This window comes from Psammomys obesus, unplaced genomic scaffold (genome assembly GCF_907164565.1).
Source record: "Psammomys obesus unplaced genomic scaffold, mPsaObe1.curated_primary_1811, whole genome shotgun sequence".
Lineage (NCBI taxonomy): Eukaryota > Metazoa > Chordata > Mammalia > Rodentia > Muridae > Psammomys > Psammomys obesus.
Window position 1 is genome coordinate 32,889,380 of NW_026593286.1, and position 20,713 is coordinate 32,910,092.

At 42.7% G+C, this 20,713-nt stretch overlaps 1 protein-coding gene across 1 annotated transcript in view; it reads left to right on the forward strand.

Moving 5' to 3' along the window:
- Positions 1–20,713, forward strand: part of Satb2 (SATB homeobox 2) — a 169,156-nt gene that overhangs the window by 120,861 nt on the left and 27,582 nt on the right. The window contains exons 8-9 of the mRNA XM_055616685.1: positions 2,457–2,612; positions 15,123–15,320. Coding sequence (XP_055472660.1) covers positions 2,457–2,612; positions 15,123–15,320 — 354 coding nt within the window. The remainder of the gene's footprint in view (positions 1–2,456; positions 2,613–15,122; positions 15,321–20,713) is intronic.

A 20,713-nucleotide genomic window follows, 5' to 3' on the forward strand; every position in this document is an offset into this window, starting at 1 on the left:
TTTAAGGATTATAGTGCTCGTGCCATGTCTGTACATTTTATTCTATATCTGCTGCTGAAGGCTGGGAAAAAGAAAGTTATTAGAATCTTTCAAACACTTCATGTTTACCTATGTACCCATGTATTTAAATTTTCTGATGTGTCTCAATAATAAAAATGCTTTGTACAAACAACAACAACAGAAAACCAGGAAACAGTGACACGTGCCTGCAATCTCAGCCCTCAGGAGGTGAAATAAAAGCGGGAGGGTCAGAAATTCAAGGTTAATAGTTACAAAGCAAGTTCAAGGCCAGCGTAAACTACATGAGGCCCTGATTACAACTGGAAAAAAAAATGACGCAAATGCCCATAGAGGGTTGAGGTTGGATGTAAGTGGGAACCACAACAGCCCTCCGTTGGAGCCAGTAACTTTGTACACACAGGCAGCTTTACACACATCCTTTTCTATACCCCCCCAAGTACTTGATTATCAGTTTAACAATACATTGAACACATTTCAGATTTGACATTAAACCTCCAGTCTTTTCTTGTAATCCCTCAGCAGCCAGTGTCCTTCAGTGTACATGACACAGGAGGAAAGTGGCCATTTACTCGCTGGTGGCACAGCATGTACTATGAACGTTTTGCATGCATCCACCATCACCGTTTTGTGGTGATGCTCTTATGTTTCCAATGAGGAAACAGGCCTCTGCGGAAGTTAGTTCCCATGGCTGAGTGGTAGAGTGGGGATTGGAACTGTAGTCATACTGATGCCAGAATCCAGAATCTTCCCACGTATTCTGGTTATCACTTGGATTTAGCCAAGTGATGAGTTAAGGCATGAGGTAAGATGATGAAGGTGGTGACAACAGCAAAGAAATGCTATAGCCTTCGCTTAATAAGGAGAGCACAGTGGGAGAACTGGGGATTTTGAGGAAAAAAAAAAAAAAAGAACTTCTCGAAGAAACTAGAGGCTTGGCCTGTCTGGGAAGAAGACACTTGCCAGTACAGCTTCTCTTGTGTGGGGGTGGAGTAGCAGAGTGGAACCAAGGCTCTGGAGTCTGAACTGCCTGGGTTCATGGTGTTCATTGATCACCCTTACTATCGCACGACCTTTATACCAAGCTAAGACCACTTCCATTTCAGAGCCTTTACCTGCAAATAAAAATCCTGACACCTCACTGTTGGATTTTTTTTTTTTTTTTCACAAGAGTTACAAGGAGAAAACAGAAGTTAACAGTCTTCCTAGAGGGCCTGGCACACAGAAGCTCATAAATTACACTCACAATGACTTGGCAGTAACCTGCAAAGAATTTGGGATGGGGAGGGCAAAGAAAGATGGCAAGTGCCACCGTGCTCTCTCAGGAATCCAAGCCTCCATGGGAACTTAGAGTAGGCAAACCAGGATTGTGACAGCCCCATGTCTCAAATGTGTGAGGTCTTCTCTCAGACCTGCATAGTGCCAGCCTAGGGGAGGGCAGCTCAGGGCATCAACATAGGAAAGCTGCGCTTGGCAGTCATCATTCTTATTACGGGCTTTTAGAGTGAGTGAGGAGAAAAAGAACCCAAACGTAGGCCCATTTAGTCATCAGTGCCCGCGTACCCAAGGGAAAGGATGAATTTGTCCCTGAGTTTAGGAAATCAGCTTGGACCTTCCAGGTAGGCAGCTTCGGGATCAGACCAAGCAACTGCTCTCCGGCAGTCTTCTGGCCCCAGTTGACTCGGATGTCTTAGGCTATTCCTACCCCAGGAAGCACAACACCTTCTGCATTGTCCTTCATTTGTCTCTGAAGCTAATGGGAAATCATTCAATTAAAACGAGCGTGGCAGAATGCATAAAACCACAATATGAGTTTAAGAAAATGAAAACTGCGCATGGAAGGCATCTGAAGCCGAGTTTTATGAAATGAAATTTTGTTTCATTTCCAGTGATTTCCTAGGTGAAATTAGGTGACTGTCTGGGTAGCATAATGATGGGAACTGCACATACTCAAATAACATACATGAAGCCTTAATAAAGGATGAGAGGTACTCACGGGAGTGCGTTAAATTGAGTAATAATTTATTATTTAGAGACCTCTACCCATTTACTCAGTTGTTGGTTTTGTTTTTTTTTTTCTTGAAGAATTGGCTCTTCTGTAAGTTGTGTCATTTTTACAAAGGAAAAGGTGAGTGTGTTTTGTGCGCTTGCTTGCAGATAGGTGGCATATTTTGGGGCTCAGGGTGGCTTTCCTACCTGTGAGCTACCAGGACACTGTGAGGGGAAGCAGGAGCTGACAGGATTCTGAATGTCCTATAGGAATGCATTGCAATTATTTCCAATCACAATTAACCTGATTAGAATAATGGACAGGAAGTGTCCCTCTGTAGCTAATGTGGTTTGGCATCAGCTGACTGAAACCCTCTGATAATTTCTGCACAGATGGTTGCTCTGAATGCAGCACTTTTTAAATTATTATTTCCATGGTCTCTTGGTAGGCCAAAACCTCGACACCGACAACAGACCTTCCTATTAAGGTGGACGGCGCCAACGTCAACATCACAGCTGCCATTTATGATGAGATCCAACAGGAGATGAAAAGGGCCAAGGTGTCTCAAGCCCTGTTTGCCAAAGTGGCTGCAAACAAAAGTCAGGTGAGTGATTTTTTAAAAGAGCAAAATGGAGGGCTGGGACCGCTCTCCCTCCCCTCCAATAAAAACACATCTGTTTTTCTAATAATAATAACAATAATAAGCCCTGGGGAGCCCATCATGTTGTGCCTTCTGCCCCATGGCTTTGCAGCAACTCCCTCTGGAGTTCAGAGCAGAGACAATGCCAAAACCTGGCCTCAGTCTCTTAAATAACAATTTGATAGTAAAGAATCAGGGTTGAACTATTTCTCCCCTTATCCAAAGCTTCCTGTAGTCATTGAAAACATTTTTTCTGTTTCTTGGGAAATGGATTTATTTTTTTTTTAATTTAAAGAAAATTTAGCCTGTGCATAACAGCCCCTTCCTCCAGACCCATTTAGAACAGGGCTCATCGCTTCCTATTCCCACCAGGGCAAAGACTGACTTTGCTATAATCAACGCTTTTGCCCATCCCCAGAGACACCTTGTGATTGTCAGGTGTTTCGATCACGTATGGAATACAGTTGTTTTTCCAGGAGAACACACATGTGGGGGCTCCAGAATAAGTGCTAAAATCCTTTAACAGAAAAACGTAGATGCTTCTCCAGTAAAAGCGTTGAGCGCCAGGACTGCGGGACGTGCGCTATGCTCAGGGGAAAGTGGCGCACAGATGCTTGGCTTCCCTTCTGAAAGCAGCAACAGTTGATGGGCCCCCAGCCTCCACCTCAGGTTGTTTAAGGGGGCGGCTTCCGGGTTAGGCCTGCTTGAGGAGAAGCAGTTAAGGCAGGGTAGAGGGGATGGAAGTTAGCTGCAGTGTAGTTTTGAGAGTCCTCTGATTTTGAGCTTTGCATGACAAATTCTTTCATTCCCACATATGCAAATGGTAAAGTGGTCCCTACCCTCTCCCTAACAGATCTGCTGTGTGCCATAGTTTCTACTATGTGTGCTATTCTACTGAGTTCCTACTGTGTGCTATAGTACTGAGTTCCTACTGTGTGTCATAGCACTAAGTTACAGTCTGTCACATTTTATTAAACAAGAAGGAGTTCGATAAAAATTAAGTCTTAAAATGATTAATGTTATATTTCTACTAATTGTTTGCAGATAAACTTATTTTTTTGACCTGCAGTTTTACGGGAACTTACCTTCAGTTTTTAATAAAGAGAGAGAATACCAAAGGAGTTTGAAGAGGATTGAAACGTTCCATTTCCTTTCTCAGTTTCCATGTAGTCATTCTTCCAAATGTCTCCGACTCCCTTCCTCAATAAAACAAGTGAACTAAGTTTGCTAAGATATGTCTAACCATAGGATGAAAATGCTTGAAAAGAAAACACTGTAGAGCCTCCCTAAACTGTTAAACGCATAAAAGTCCCATGTACCACATGGCAAAATATAATGAGAGTTGGAGCTGTTAAGCGAAGAAGCTGTTAAATGCTAACGCCACTTGGCAAAACTACTGTGCATTTAATGGTTTTCCACTGGGTAATAAGGGACATATGTGTGAATGTGCAGTGGGTGCAAAAGCCGCCCAATTGGTTTTGCAAACCTGACCCTCACTTGTGTCCCGATGCAGATCTGAAAGTCTCACTTGGTCCTTCTTTTATAAGCATGTTAAAGGATGAACTGAAAACCAGAGTCTGAGAGCTCTACTGACGGACCGCAAGCTCCCCACTGAGGTGTCACCATGGATGTCGGAATTAGCAAGGTCTTCTTCAGTCTCCCTGAATTATTTCAGGTGGCTGATGGAGAGCTGTGTTTGCCAACTGGCAGTTACCAATTTCGAGGCCTCGCCAAGAAATCAGTAGTCCTGATTTCCTAGAGTCTAGAAAAGGGGTTCTGAGGATTAATATTCTAAAAGATGGAATTGAGCATAAGGGGGGATGAGATACTTGGAAGTCTCTCTCTCACTCTCTCTCTCTCTTTTCATCTGAAGAATGGTCTCTTTTTAATTTTGGGACAGAGAACTCTATTACAAATGGCTGACCAGATAAGTGTTTCAGGAATGATGTTTCTAAAATATGGGTCTGCCCAATCAGATAGCTCCAAAGACAGTTCAGCATAAAAGATACTCCCATCCTGGAAGCAGGAGGATTCATCTAACAGCAGACTCAATTGCTTGATTTGGCACACATATTCAGTGTTTGTTTATAATGTGGGCATGGCTCTGAGCCAGATTTTTACCTCTCTGTGATGTGGGATGCACACGCATTTCTTTGGGTTTCAAGAAGCGAGAGAACAAAGCAGTTTTCCTCCTTTCTGTCATTCCCTTCTCTCTTTCTCTTATTTTTCTCTGGAGGGCTTGGGAGCTCTCAGGGTGACTGGGGAGATAAATGCCTCTCCAGGGCTTTCAATTCATATAGAGGTCAAATGAGCGAAATTGTTGATTAGGAACTCTTTAAGAACTGGAGGAGACTGGGAGCCCAGAAGTTTAGGTATGGGTAGCAATCCTCCCCTTCATTAGAAGTTAACTTTAAAATAGAGCCGAATCGCCTAGTAGACCCATTCACCTTTCGGTATGAGTTGCTGTAATCAGTTAGTAAAGACAGTGGAGAACACCACCCTGGATGCTGAGGAAGGAAAAGATGGAGGCTGCCGGGATAAAGGAATGGTGATCAGGAAACAATAGGGACCCAGAGGGAGTAAAATGGTACTTGCAGGATGTCCTTCCCACCCTGGGTTGAAGACTCTCCCAGGGATCCTGGAATGCTCACACCCACACCTCCTCCAGCCTGGAAGCTGCTGCAGCTATAAACCAGGGGGATGCAGTTGGGAGGGTCTTCTCCCTAGTGCAAGGGCAGAGGAGGAGGCAGGACTGTGAGCCCTCTGTAGCTAGTGAGGGGAGAGGAGTTTCTAGATGCAGGGAAAAGTTCTACTGTCTTATTCACATGGACTAGGATTAAGTAGATTCTCTATATTGACCTTTATGCCTTACTAATACATTTCTATTACAAATGTGTATTCTGAGTTTTCAACTAACAGCCTAACAAATTGTAGCTTGATTTGCCTTTTTCTTGTCTTAGATTTGGGTCTTCCTCCCACCAATTCAAGTTGATTTTTATGTGGCATAAGAGTCCACTGTCATTCTTCTAGATATGGAGATCTAGTTTTCTGGAACACTTTCTAATGATTGATTGGTTAGTTGGCTGGCTGATTTATAGGGTCTCAGAACATAGCTGGCCTTGAACTCTCCATCCCACTAACCTTCCATATCCCCATTGGGTCTTTTTGGTGTCCTAGTTAAAAAAAAAATCAGTTGTGTATATTCGCATTTATTTCCCAGCCCTCTGTTCTGTTCCATGACCCTATGTGTTTATGTTCACAACAGTCTGCAGTTTTGACTACTATAGCTTTGTAACAAAAGTTTGTTCATTCATTGGAGGTGCTAGAGATCAACCCCAGGGCCCTGTGTGCGGCAGGCAAGTGCTTTATCGCTGAGGTATGGCCTTAGCTCCTGTAATAGAATCTTAAATCAGGAACTGTGATGCCTCTGGCTTTTGGCTCTTTGGAGATTTTTTTTTTTTAAGTTCCTTAGAAATTTAGAGTTTGTTTCGCTACTTCTATGAAGAATGCATTTGGAAGTTGTTTGTTTGTTTGTTTCCTGGTTCCAGAGATTGAACTGAGGTCTCATGTTTGCCCAGGAGGCTTCAACCACAGAGCTACTCTTCGCACCAACCATTAGGGTTTTCTCAGGGATTTTATTTTCATGTGGGAGAGTAAATGTATAAAATTAAAATTTTTTTTTTTTAGTTTCACTATTGTAGTTTCTTAGCCTTTATGTTACATGAGTCCAAATGTTGCCATTTTGTATACATTCAGAAGAAATGATTTAACATCATTTTATGATTCCTTTTTGGGGACAGCATCCTTGGGAGGGTGTTGGAAATATATACGTGGCTGTGCTGATTTCTGTGGTGGTGTGGCGAGTGCCGGAAAGCGTGGGCCAGAAGGTACCACGTATGAGATGAGTTGGTGTCAGTCTCAGGGCTCTTGGTTTTGTTTTGCCGCTTACACTCAGCAGATGTGGTTAAAATAGCGAGGGTGCTTTGCCTGTACAAGGGTATTTGAGACAGCCCCTCCGGGAGCACGCTCTGCTCTTGTCAGGTTGGGTACACATGCAACAATTTAGTCGCTCTATTCAGCAACGAAGACCGCCCAAGTGATGTATGTGGAAATCACCCCTCACTGTTAGGCCTGTGAAAGTGGTTCCTGGAAACCACAGCAGGAGGGCAGTGAGCACAGGGTTGCCCACACATCAGGGTGGCCCTCTGGTTGCCAAGCTTCCTTCTCTTGGCATGACCCGATGGAACGAGAACCTATTGCGAGTGTCAGCAAACATTCCTGGAGGGTTTGTTTTGATAGCAACCTCGTAATGAAGAAATGTCTTCATTTTATCTCTCTGTTTATGGTATAAAACTAGTTTTGGTTTATTTGTTCTTATTGTTTAATGGTATTGTCAGCTAATGAAAACTGATCATAGGTCTCATGAATTTCTTAAAATTGGAATGTCTTTAAAGTCTGTCCTGGTTTTAAGCACACACTCTCTCTCAACTGTATTTTGAGTTGAGATATTTTGCCTGTTTATGGTATAGTTCCTTTGGAAATGAGGGTGTGACTTTGAAGCAAATCTGGCTTTCCTTTTAAAGGCTCTTCTCTGAACTCTCACAAGCCCTGTTGGGAAGAGGTATTATGCCATGGTTCTTCCAGAGAAGAACATGGGTGCCTATGAGTGCTTCCGGCAATGTTGCTATGGAAACTGTTGTGTTATTTTCATAGGGTCAGGACAAGGAGGAAGCAAGCTAAGGGCCTAGGCTGTGTCATGTGAATGAGCATCTGCCAGCAGCCATACTCCCTTCAAATTGTGCGCCATTGTTAGCTTGCCACCATGGAGTCCGTGCCCTGCTTTAGCACAAGGTTTCTCCAGGTTGTTTTGTCTCTGTGCAAGTCCCTGCCTTCCTAAGTTCTGGAGGAAGTTTGCCTAACAGAAAGTTTTAACAGCTTTGAACCTCAAGTGAGGGGTGTGGTGGAAGCGTCATGGTGGTTTTTTGTGTGATATCGTAGTATGGCACATTTTGCTACTAATACGTGTCCAGTATGAGTGGAGACTACAAGGTTTCACATTTACTCTTTTGTATACATATGGATGACTTTTTTTATGTTGTTGTACCCATATACACATGGGTATGTGTATACATTTACACAAAACAGCAAAGTAAATCTCCATTACTTGTGTAATTGAGCAGATTCCCATGTATTTCTGGCAGCAGAGGCAGCACGTTCTTCATGTTATCCCCTCTTGATTTGACCCTGCACAGCAGAGGTTAAAAAATTGTTCTGAAACAAAATTTTCATTACTCTCAATTACAGACTCAATCTCTGTAAACACATCCACAGAAATGTGAGAGATAGGCATAAGGCGTCCCAGAGAAAGCCGAAAATTGTTCCCCATGAAAATTCAGCTTAGGGCTTAGTATACAATTTTGGACACTAGAAAAAGCAGACGATCGTTTGCACTTACTTGCCTCATACAAGGTAGACCGTAATTAACCTTGAACTGTAACCAAATGCTCAGTACATTCTTTTTTTTGGGGGGAGGGTGTCGTTTAGATGACATTCTCAGCAGAGATTCACTGAAGCCCTTGACAGGTCTCCCTGTATTTAGCCTCTTATCTATTTCAGCTTTCTTGATTAGGTTCTCTTGAATCATTAGGGGGGTTATTTATTTTAATAGACACTTATTGGATTCACGAAAAGAGAATTCAGTGACGAAGAAACAAGAGCAGAATATTATCTGGCTCATTTCACACTTCAGGAGAGTCTCAACCAGCTGAAGAGAAACCCTTTCACAGTTAGAAAAGTTTGTTTGGGGACTTTCTGTGCTTCCATTTAGAAAGCGAACCGTCTGTGGTTAATAATACGAATTTTCCTTTAAGACACTCGGAAAACATTCCCTTTTGGTTACATATGCTGACATTTTCTGTATCGAAGATGTGGGTGAGGAAATGGCCTGTTACATTTCTTCGGCAAGAAGCTTGAGTCATTCAGAGGAACTGTTCATTTGCTGCGTTTCCCATTCATTTCAGTTCCTAGAGGAGCGGAAGGGTGGTGCAACTTCCTGCTTAGGAGCTAGAGCTCTCTCACCAGTATCCCAGATCCCTGCCCACCCCTAGACACATTGGAAACAGGATGGGGGGTCATCACCATGACAAGGCCCTGCCTGCTGGGATCACCCAGCCTTCTCACCAGGGGCAACATTTGCTTCTTTTGTTGGAGACCAAAGAAAGCCATGAGCTTGTGTTCAGTAACGGTTTGTATTTATTCTGGAAAATTTAGAGCTGTTGAGGTAGGAGCACTGAGAACCTATGTCTGATCCCCAGGACTCACATAGTATAAGGAGAAAATCCATGAGTTATCAACCTCTGACCTCCACACATGTAAGAGTGCACATGCGCACACACACTGGCTTAAGGCTTTCCACTTTCTCCCTCTGCCTTCCCAGCGCTGGAATATTACTGTTGTTGTTGTAAGTAAGAGGACAGGAGGAATGGTAGACCTGATAGTCCTAACCACCTGTCCTGTCTTGATTCAGGGAAATTAGCAACCCCATACACGGGCATTTCAGTACCATGGACAGGACTCTACGGACAGCTCCTACTCTGCTGGGCCCCCTTCATCTCCCTTATCACTTAGACCCATGGTTTAGAGAGTAAATTCAGACTCATGTCTGATGAGGTCCCACTCAAGCCAGGCCTTATTAATGTTCTATAGATGTCTCGGTCACTTGAACACTCTCAGCCAGTGGTAATTAAGAGCTGAAATAGATATTGCCATTCTCCATTTTGCTTTGTCCCAGGAAAACTGTAAGGACCTTCCAAAGTGCGCAGTAACGACAAGTTCACACCAGTGCGCACATACAAAGAAAGTGTTCAAAAGGGTAAAAGCAGCTTGTTAAATGGTTGGTTTGGTGTTGGTGATACATACCATTCATTTTAGAGTCAGACTCCCAAATGACGTAGCTCAGGCAGGAAGCCCTTCACCATCAGGTCGTGTGGGTTTTGTTGAACATCCAACCACATGGTCTCAGTATAAACAAAAATGATATTAGGCTAAGTGGTGTACTTGACCACCTCCCTACCCCCTAAAGATGCCATGCTAAATAGAAAAGAGTGTGACAAGAAAAGAAAGAAGGGTTAAGAGTTAATTCTCTGTCTTATCAGTTAAACTGCCTTCAGTAGCTCCCTGAGGCTATAGCATTAGGATGGGATGTCCCATTGGCAATGTGAGCTTGCTAGGGCTGCTTTTGGAAACTTGTGCTCCTCTTTATCAAGAGCTGACTTTGAGATGACAAAATAGTCCCCATGTGCTATTTCTCTATGACCCAATAGTGTCAGTTCAGTCTAACTAGCACCTGCATGGCATCTACTGTGTATGAGGAGCACTCTGCCCTAGTGATCAAGGAGCATGACCTTGTTATTGATTCCCTTCAAGAAGAGGCCAGCCGTTCTGATGAAGGCATAGCCCCGCCGCCCCCATAGTAACACTCACCACGTGGCAAAAACATGGTATGCACAGGGTGCTTGAGGCTCAGGAAGGAGTGAACAAAAAATTGTCACAGGAGATTAGGTGAAGCCGTGTTATGAGAGCCTTGAAGAGCAGGCTCAGAGATCTAGGCAGAAGACATCACAGCTAAAGAGGGTAGCATGGCAAAGCGTGGAGGTGGGAATATGCATGTACCAAATGTCTTCAGGGACTGAGTAATTCCCTGTGGCTGGAGAAGAGGGTCACCCAGGGGAATTGTTGAGGAGTGAGCAAACAGGAGTGACTTGTTCTTCTCACTGCCTCTTCCAGTGGTCTTGCACTATGAGCTACTGGTTGCTTCCTTCATGGAACTCATCAACAAACCGCTCTTTTCTAAAAGATAGACTGTGAATGACTTGTTTTCCAAAAAGAATTGGAAGGACAATTTTTTTTTTTCAAGGAGCACAGAGTCCTAACACATGTATAGCATGATTTGCTTTGTAAATTTAGGATGGCAATCGACTCTCTCACCCATGTGGATCTTAAACAAATGATGTCTTCACTGGCTTGAGTGACACCTGCAGTGTCGCAAAGGCTTGTCAGACTTGTTTCTCTACCAAGAGGAATTTGCTTAAGAGGCTAAGGAGTCTGCTGAAATATAATGCTGATAAATACTATTTGCTTATGTGCTGAGTGTTAAGGAACTCGTTAACCATTGGTTTCAAGGAAGCAGTCTTCGAAGTGGTGACCCTTCACCGGCCTCTAACTAGAAAGATGAATTCACTGGAATCACATACATGGGCTCCGTGTGTATTCTCCTATGTAAGTTCTACTGGTCTCTGGAATTTTTTAAACTTCTTTTTATAACTCATTTTAGACACAGCGATGTTAAAAGAAAAAAAAAATAGTACCAGCGAAGCTGGCCTGGACCAATTGGCCCTTCCTAACACAAATATTAGGTGGTGAGTCAAGGTCACCCCTTCCTTGTACCTTTAAAATCTGAGGGCTGATTTCTATCTGCTGTTCTTGACAGGAGCGAGATAACAGACCATAGATAGTAGAGCCTGGGGACACCGTCATTTTTTGTAAGGCTCCCCTTTAATACTCAGAGGCTTCAACAGAGCAGCTACTTACTCAGAGATCTCCCAGTTACTTCAGGGCAGGGCAAGAACTGAGAAGTCAGATCTCTGGGCTGGAAATGTGAATGCTGTCTGCCATTCTAAGCTGGGCTTGGACACTTGAAACACAGAATCCCAGTTTCTTAGACTATAAAATCTAACTGGACTGCATGAATAGTCAGCCAGTCTCCAATCAGAACTTAAAAATCAGACTAGAAGAAAAGCCACAGAGAAGGACCTAGGTAGGCGCTGCTGGCGGCCAGGAGACCAGATGAACCATGTTAGTGTTTGAACATGAAAATTCTCCAGGAATGCTCTACACAACACACAGGGAGCAACAACAAAAAAACCCTACTTGAGAGTTTTAACAGAAAAAGGAGATTTGTTTATTAATAATTCATGAGTTCCCATTGAACATGCATGACAGAAACAGTGCTATTCAATAGAGAATACAGTCATCTGTCACTGTTTTATTTGACATTTACACTTTTTTTTTTTTTTTGCCCGATACTGCAAAACTTTCTTGGATGGCATGCAGAAATTATATAAATGAAGAAAAAAAAATCCCCACATAGGGACCCTTTATTTCTTCTGTGATGGGTTCACTCCCAGTTACACAGGTATGCGTCCATGCAAGAGCACGACACTTCTCTACACAATCATTAGCCACCACACAAGCAAATACGAGGCTCTGTTGAGAAAACAGACGCCAGTGTCTAAATGGCCTCCTGGAGGGAAGTTACGAACAAAAGGAGGATGGGTAGGATGGGAGGTGAGGAAGACAGCACACAACTGTGTGGAACAAGTGAGTCCAAGTGAGGAGACAGCCAATCATGGCTGCCGAGAAGAAAACTGGCCAAAACAAAAATGCATTGCCGTTTCAGATAAGAAATAAATATTTATAAATGGCATCGCAGGAGTCCTGCTGGTGGGAATATCAGCATTTTGTAGAGCAAATTAGAGTTAGGAGCTCCTCGCCACTCTGTGCTAGTGTGGGGCTCTCAACAAGCTTTCTGCTCTGTGGCTTAGTTATTATTTATAAAAATCACAGAACCAGCTGATACATTCATAAGCTAATTATTGAAGCAGCTGGGTACACATGGTGCAATATGGCCGAGGCTGTGAAGTATCACAGATTTCTTGGGGCCTGCTGCGGTGGGGGTGCGCTGTTGAAGGCTCCATCCCTTAATCTGATCAGCCAAGCAAACACTTTGTGGGGAAACTAGATTAATAACCCTCTAAATACCATGAATGTGCTTCATCCTCCAAACTGGGTTCCCTTAAACATGCCATTAGCTCAGCCCATCAGGGATTTGAGGAAGTTCTCTGCTGCCCTAAGAACAGGGCCTTGTTGGCCATATCCTTATGCCAGAAATTAATTTGGTTTGCTTATGTCTGCACACATAATCACACTTGTGTCTAATCCACTCCCTAATAGCTTCAAGGTCAAGACCTTGCATGTCAGTGGGCAAATTGAGCACCACACTTCTTAAAGACCGATGGCAGACAGCACACAGTCCATAACGAGCCTATAGTGTTGTTCTAAGTGATTGTAATGAGTGCAGATTATAACAGCGCATATAAATCAAATGTGGCAATGAATGTTGTGCGAGACATTCCAAGTGTCATAAGTGGAGATACCACTCAGCTGTCACCTGTCTTCTTTCAAGCAGCAGCTTCCCACAATGCAATTCATCCTTCAAGCAGAACAGCAGGTGCTGTCTTCCTTAAGGTCTGGCTATCTCCTAACTTCATCTTTTAACAGATGTAGGTTTTTGTTTTTATTTTCCACTCAGTGATTGGTCTCCATGCTACTGCCTCCCCTGGGAGATGTTAAACATACCTGTTTGAAACATTTGAAAGAGTTCACTAGAGACTTATTTGGTTCTGTCGAAAGACGCAGAAATGGGAGACTAATTTTTCCACAGATGGTTTATTTTCCATCCCAAGAATTCTTCCCTTTGTATAAAGAAACCCCCGAGAAAACACTTTGGGACCAAGAGATTTTTATTAAAGTATAATTTATTTTCTGGTAGTGATAAGAATTTATCTTCATTTTTCATGTGCATGGCACTTGAAAATTAACCATTACCTGTCTCTCGAGTTGAGCGGGGAGGGACTATAGAAATACTTGAGAAAACATTTCCAAGCAAATGATAAGATACCTTTTTTTCATTCTTCCTAACTCTCTAACTCTCCCAAGCTCCCAGTTTATTGCAAGAAAAGATCAGGTCTGCGCAAATGTGGCCTCTCACTTGTAAAAACAAGGCAGTGTTGTGTTACAGATTAGTTTATAAATCCCCAGTGGCTTCACAGTTCAGTGCCTACAGCTGCTGCACATGGGCCCGGGTTTTTGTCTCCTCTCGCTGCTGCAGCCGGCAGTTGAAGGGGAAAATGGAATGATCAGGTTATTAACATGGAGGCCGTGAGGAGGATACTGCACAATGGGAACAGCTGGTGTTGCTGTCTTGGCTGATGCAGCGGAGATAATCAAATCTTGCCTTTTTTTTTGTGGGTTAAAGGCAGAAGACACAGTGGAGAGTTAGACAAACAACAGCTTATGATATTATATAGGGTTTTTACGATGCATGTCAGGAGCTTTCGTTGGCTTACAAGTGGTGACGGAGAATATGTCGAGGTTTGGGATTTGTTTCTCACAAAGTCGGTTGTATTCATGCACCTTTTAAGAAGAAAAAAAAATTCTACCCTTTCGCAAGAGATGTAATGCGGGACAGTTCTTGTTTTTTTTTTTTTTTTTTTTTTAAATTAGCAACGTAGCTCGGAAATGATGGGTTAGAAAGCTACTGGGTAAAATATTTTGACATGAGTCAGTGAGCGATGTTGACAGCCTCTGTATTATTATTTTCATATAAGCCATCATTTGCATTACATTTCCTTTCTCATGCAGTTGCAAGAGAGAGAGCATCCGGGTGGCAGAGTTGCGACAAGGCATTTGCAGGTGCGGCACTTCCTGCAGGTGTGGCTCCGGAGGGACAGCAATGGCCAACAGGGCCTTGAGCTTAAGGCACCCGTAGATGAAGCAAATAGACCTTTGTTTTTGATTCTAGCCAAGGCTGTTGTTTCAATTTGCAGGGTTACTAATGACTAGAAGGCTATTTCCTCCTTAGGACTCAGCACTATTGACGCCCAAGACATTATTTTTCCCATTTTTTAAAAATTTGCCATTTCATAATATATGCATGTTTATCTTTCCTCTCTTCTTAGAATAGAACACTAACCAGTTGGATAATTTGTAAAAAATTATGGCTGAAAATAAAGATTCCTTCTTTGGAGATAGTGGGGAGTGGGAAGTGTGTTGGGTAACTGTAATCTCATTTGTACATCTAGAAGACTCTGTTGTGTAGATTGTTAAGAACCTCATTGAGAATGTATTCTATGGGAAGGTGTTTAGTAGGAATAAAGAGTCTTGGGGCCGGGGATGTAGCCCAGTAGGTAGTGTGCTACCATGCAGGAAGTCCTGAGTTTGAACACCCAGTGGTTCCTTCATCCCATAAACAGGCATTAGAGCACAAGCCTATAATCCCAGGACTTGGGAGTTGTAGGCAAAAGGATTAGGAGTCAAAGGTTACACAGTGATACAAGGATACACAGTATACTTGGTTACACAGTGAATTTGAGGCCAGCCTGAGCTAATCTCAATAATAATAATAATAATAAAAAGTAAAAGATAAAAAGTATGAAGACTCTTGAACAGTGGCGTAACTATCCTCATGGTCACTATTTGTATTTAAGAGTTGGGCCATTTCAGTAGCTACTACAGTCTGTTGGAGTAATTCTGACATAAAAAAAATGGTTTAGGGGATGTCAGTTGACTTGGAATGTAGGCGGGCAGAGCTGCTCTATACCTGCCATCCTAGCTTACATGATCCCCTCTCTCCAGGGCTGGCTCTGTGAACTGCTTCGCTGGAAGGAGAACCCCAGCCCAGAAAACCGCACCCTGTGGGAGAATCTCTGCACCATCCGCCGCTTCCTGAATCTTCCCCAGCACGAGAGGGACGTGATCTACGAGGAAGAATCAAGACATCACCACAGCGAGCGCATGCAGCACGTGGTCCAGCTCCCACCGGAGCCTGTGCAGGTCCGTGTCTCCCCAGCCCCGGGCTTAGAGAGGCTTTCTGTGGGCAGCAGCTGCCCAGAGTCAGGAGAGCACCTCCAATGACGGCAGGACTGGTACCCTGTCTCTGAGGTCATGAAAAGTGCTGTGTGTGAGCTTCCACCCAGAAAAAAATGACGGGAGATTCAATGCCAATGGGAAAGCTCTCCTGACAGCAGATGCCATGAGCTTAGATTACTCAGATACTAAATATAATGTCCTGATTGATTTTTTAAACTTTTGTTTATTTCTGTATATGCACTTGCATGGGTATACACACGCACACACACACACATTCCATAGCACAAGTTGATCAAAGGACAACTTGCAGAAACCAATTCTTGCCTTACACTATTTGGGACCTGGAGAATCCAACTCCAGTCCTTAGGCTTGTCATCAAATGCCTTTATCCTTTGAGTCTTTGACGTAACAGTTTTTTTTTTTTTCTAAAACAAACAAACAAACAAACAAAAAATTAGGTAAATTTTGGTCTAAAACTCCAGGGAATATTTGATGAGTGGAAAGTGAAGAAACCACCTCCTCACCTGAGGAATTCCTATAGCTTGACTGAGCCCATGAGAAAAATCGTGAGAGATCCTCAGGATTTTAAGATGAGCTTGTGCTGTCTCCAGTTGCAGCTTTCACAAAACTTCCATATTTGGGTAGCATGATTTTTTGGCTTAGTTTTCCAATTTCATTGAAACAAATATTTCTTTTGAAAATAACTGAGTTTAATGGTCTCCTTCTGAATCCAAAGTCAGTTACTTTCAAAACGTATCAACCAGTGTTATTGGTACTAGTTTTACACATAAATTGTTTTGGCCCTGCAGCCCAATAACAGAAATCTTGACTGCTACAAAGGGGATCTTTTAGGACCTCTCTTTGACTTTGCTTCTATGAGGAAGAGAAAAGCAGAGGCAAGAATTCATGTGTGTGCACAGGTGTGTGAAGAATACAATAGAAGATGGTAATGAAGGAAGGATGGTGAGGTATAGTTTATGACACAGATGTAATAGAAGAGATGGTGAAGGGTGTGAAGAAATATCCCCCCAGCTGTGTGTCTCTTCTGTCTTTTGCTTTCATATTCCTGGGGAGTAGCCAGATGTGAAGGGGCCCATCAAACCACATTTTATCAAATATTGGCATCTCAGCCAAAGCTCTCATGCTTTTCTTTGTCATTTTCTTTGTTCCAAACCATGCTGTGACTGGTGGATTCATTCAGGCAGTGTCTTTTAAAGTTCTTGGCGAATCCAGGGCCCCTGGGCAGGAGGGTCATGGTTAATAAACAGCAGAGGCACTCGTTGAGGGAGGCCGAGCCATCGCCCTCATCCTCCTCTCTTGCCCCTGTCATGATCTTTTGCTGGCCAGAGCTTCATCCAACCACTAGGAAACCTCCCTGTGGATAATTAGACCAGTAGTATACTGAACCACAGAGAACAGTGGCTTTCAGACTTTTAATTTCTTCAAATTAAAGAGGGCTCAATATAGTTTACCAGCCCTTTATACATTGATTCGAATACTTCAGAGATGCTCCTGATCATTGGCAGCATCATTTCGTAATATCTCAGGTCAGTACTATGGAATACTAAGCATATCCATAAAGATGCACCAGATAACTGTAGACATTTGACCTTGTGAATAACCATCATGCTTCCTTTTCTCATTTTGCTGTAACCTGGACCAGACTTCTGTTTTAAACCAAGAACACCAAAGACGAAACTCAGAAACCAGTGCCTGACTGCATGCTGCATAGGTGTTTATTCAAGGTCTATCTTAGTCCAGTGCAATAGCAAAGTAATTTTTTTTAAGTTTTAGTCTTCATAGTAGTGGCAGGTGGAACCATTTTAACCAGATGTCAGTGATGGAAGTGGAAACTCATAGGTTTGTGTTTTTGCTATTGTTGTTTGTTTGTTTGTTTGTTTTGGCTTTTGGAAACCGAGTTTCCCTATATAACTCAAATTTGAGATCCTCCTGCTTTAGCCTTCCAGGTGCTGAGATTCTAGGCATGTGTCATCATGCCTAGAAAGACAAATTTGAAGTATCACCATGAAGACCCATTATCTTTTGATAGTAGCTCTCACACCAGACTTGTCTGGACTCCTGTCCAGACATCATCATCTGTGTGGCCCAGTATTTAGCTAGATAGGGAAATATGCAGTTCAATAGTGACACAGTTAACCAGTCTCCGCAAACTAACTCTCAGCCAGGCAGCTGATTCAGTAGTTTGTAAAAGTAACTTTTATTCATCTTTTTCAAATGTCATCTAGGAGGCTTACTGCTTCCATCTGCTAACCTAGGTCTAGTCCTGGAAGCTTCTGGCCTCTGTACAATCTAATGTAGGTCTGGAATGTTTTCAGCCTCTGAGATTTACTGCTGAATAAGCTTGCCATTTGTAGCTCTTTCTGAACTCTGACTGGCTGGTTCGGCTCAACTGTTCTGACTCAAAACTCCTCTGCAAGCTGACTGATTTAAACTGGCCTCTCTCACCTTCTGAGTGAATTGCTCTGCCTGGCCTCATACTAACTTTGACAGTATGTTCTAACCTTCTGGCTCCTTCTCATTCACCTATGTCTAGCTTAGATTCTCTTCACCCTGTCTCTGCAAAGCTCTCCCTGTAAAGCTGCCTCCTCCCTCTCTCTGTACACTACTCTAAGTCCTCCTTTTCCTCTATGTCCCTTGAGAATTGGACATATCCTATTCTGTCAGATCTTTCTCTGATTCCTTTCTTTGTCTGCCACCCAATTGGTTGTCACTCTGAGAACATCTATGCTTTTTTCTATAAACTCATTTTATCTTCATTGTTTGGGATAAAAGGTGAGTTTGAAGGGTGTGTCGGTATTCCAGCCAGAGGGATGAAAGGTGTGTTCTAAGGGCATGTCTGCATTCCAACCACATTGCTGGCTTAAAGTCCCTCTACAGTTGTTCTCTTGTGTTTCATGTCAGACCTAGAGTGTACTAACCAAAGTTAATAAATAAGCAAAATCAGCCTTTGCAATTTTTTATGTTGACTTCCGGAATTACTAAGACAAATCCACACGCTTTCTGGAAGTTTTTTTTCCTATCACACAGCTATTAGCTAAGGAATTACAAACAAGGTAATTTTACAAACAAGGTAATTTCCTTGTTTGTAAATTCCTCCATACTGAATTTGCCCTTGATCTTCCCACTAGTGTAAAACTTGAGCCACCCTGTGAGTGACACTGCTTTGATGAGTTTATGATGTCAGAAAAAATACAAAGCTATGGATTAATTATTTATTACATTCACAATATTAAAAAATGAGGAAAAATAACTGGAAACCGCTGGCAATACTCTTAAAACTGGAGAATGCAGCCTGCACAGCCTCTGTACGTGGTAGAAAACTATTTTGAGGTATACCAAGTTGTGATGACTATGTCTGTAGCTGAGCAGACTGCAGGACACTGGACCTAAGAGTTGGGATTTAACTTGTACCCTCCTTATCACCTTCAAATTTTAAAAGATAGGTGTGCTCACATGTTTTGGGAATTTTAAATTTCATCAGTAAGCTTACTATTGTTTTAGCAATGCTGCATTTTGTCTAATTGGGTAGGAAATATGCCATTACTAAATCATTAAGGATGAACGAAGCTGGTGATGGATAGGAGTTTCTCACATGGACAGTACAGTAAAATACAGAGGGGTCTCCTCTTGGTGGTCATGGAAGAATAGCATTTAATTTCCTTATGTAATTGGGTATACTGTTCTCCACTTTTTGTTAAATGAAGAGGATTGGAGAGTTTCGGGTATAACGACATAGGTTGTTCTGTTGACCTGGGTGCAGTAGGTCCACTGTCTCCATATTTAGGTAGAGTTTTCTGTGGAGGTCCTTCCGATCATAGCACACTGCCTCTTACTAGTTGTTTAGAGACAGAGGTTAAAAGTGGGCCACAGTCTTCTGTGCATTGGGAATGTATTTCTTTTAGGATCATAAAGGTTTTAAAACCTTAAACCCGCAATTAAAAATTGGAAGATTCTATAAAAATCCAGAGAGTCAGAGGATATGGTCCACCAGGTCAGGAAGTCCCACATGGCCAAAGCTACACCATTTCCATGGGCACCCAGGTACCATCATGTCATTCTATCCATATCTGCCACACCCTGTGCATTCATACACACGACTGTTCCCCTTCGTTAATGTAAACTCTGATTCATTATGTCTCTGCCACTGTTTGATCACCTGATCCTGGTAGCCACATTTCCATATCTGAAGCTGCTGTACCAAAGCCATGATGCCTATAATTATTTATTTATTTTTCTACATGCCACTTATTTTTGTTAGTTCTTTGAGAATATCACACAATATGTTCTGATGGGTATAACTTAACCCTTGCTGGGTGATAAGCATATTTTTGATGGAATTTCCCATCAGAGATGAATCAAGGTTACAGTTAAGACTGTACTGAGCTTAGGGCCATGAAGAAATGTTGTCAGCTCCAGACTTATTCATGATGGAAGGACAATGTGCCTCTTCCTTGGAACTCATATTTTCCCAGGGAACATGTAATCTTCAGTCATATCGAGTTATATGGATTTATTAGGTTTCTTGTGGGTATTCTAAGTCTCTTTAGAAACACATTCTAAGTCTCTTTAGCCAGTTAAGCTAGCTGAGTAGAGCTGGCTTTAACTCTGAACACACTTTCTAAAGCCATATACAGCCCATGTGCACAGTAAGAGGTATATTGTCCCAAGGGACAAAAGACAGCAAGCATATCTCTGGCATTAAAATTTTATGGAGAGGGGAGAAGTTTTAGGAAAATATGTTTTAGCAAATGGAAATCCTTAACTTAAAATTTTAAAAAAATGATATATTCATATATTAGTACCAACTACACTTCACAATTGAAAAAACTGGAAAAACCATTGAGTCTTGACTGAAGCCAGGATCACTGGCCTAATAAAAACACATGCTGGAATCCTTATGGAAAAAGAGGGAGATAGAAAGACCTGGAGGGGACAGGAACTCTACAAGGAGAACAACAAAGCCAAAATGATTGGGCCCAAGGTGGCCTGCATAGACTGACACTCCAACTAAGGACCATTCATGGAGAGGACCTAGATCCCCTGCTCAAAGGAAGCCCACTGGCTGCTCAGTTTACAAGTGGGTTTCCTAGTAAGGGGAACAGGGGCTGTCTCTGACATGAACTCAGTAGCTGTCTCTTTGATCACCTTCCCCTGGAGAGGTGTAGCCTTGCCAGCCTCTCCTCTGTGGAGAGGAAGTTGATGCAGCCAGCCCTGATGAGACTTGATAGGCTAGGGTCAGATAGAAGGGGAAGAAATCCTCCCCTATCAGGGACTAGGGATAGGGCATAAGGGAAAAAGGGGGAAGGTGGGTGGGACTGAGAGGAGACCAGGGAGGG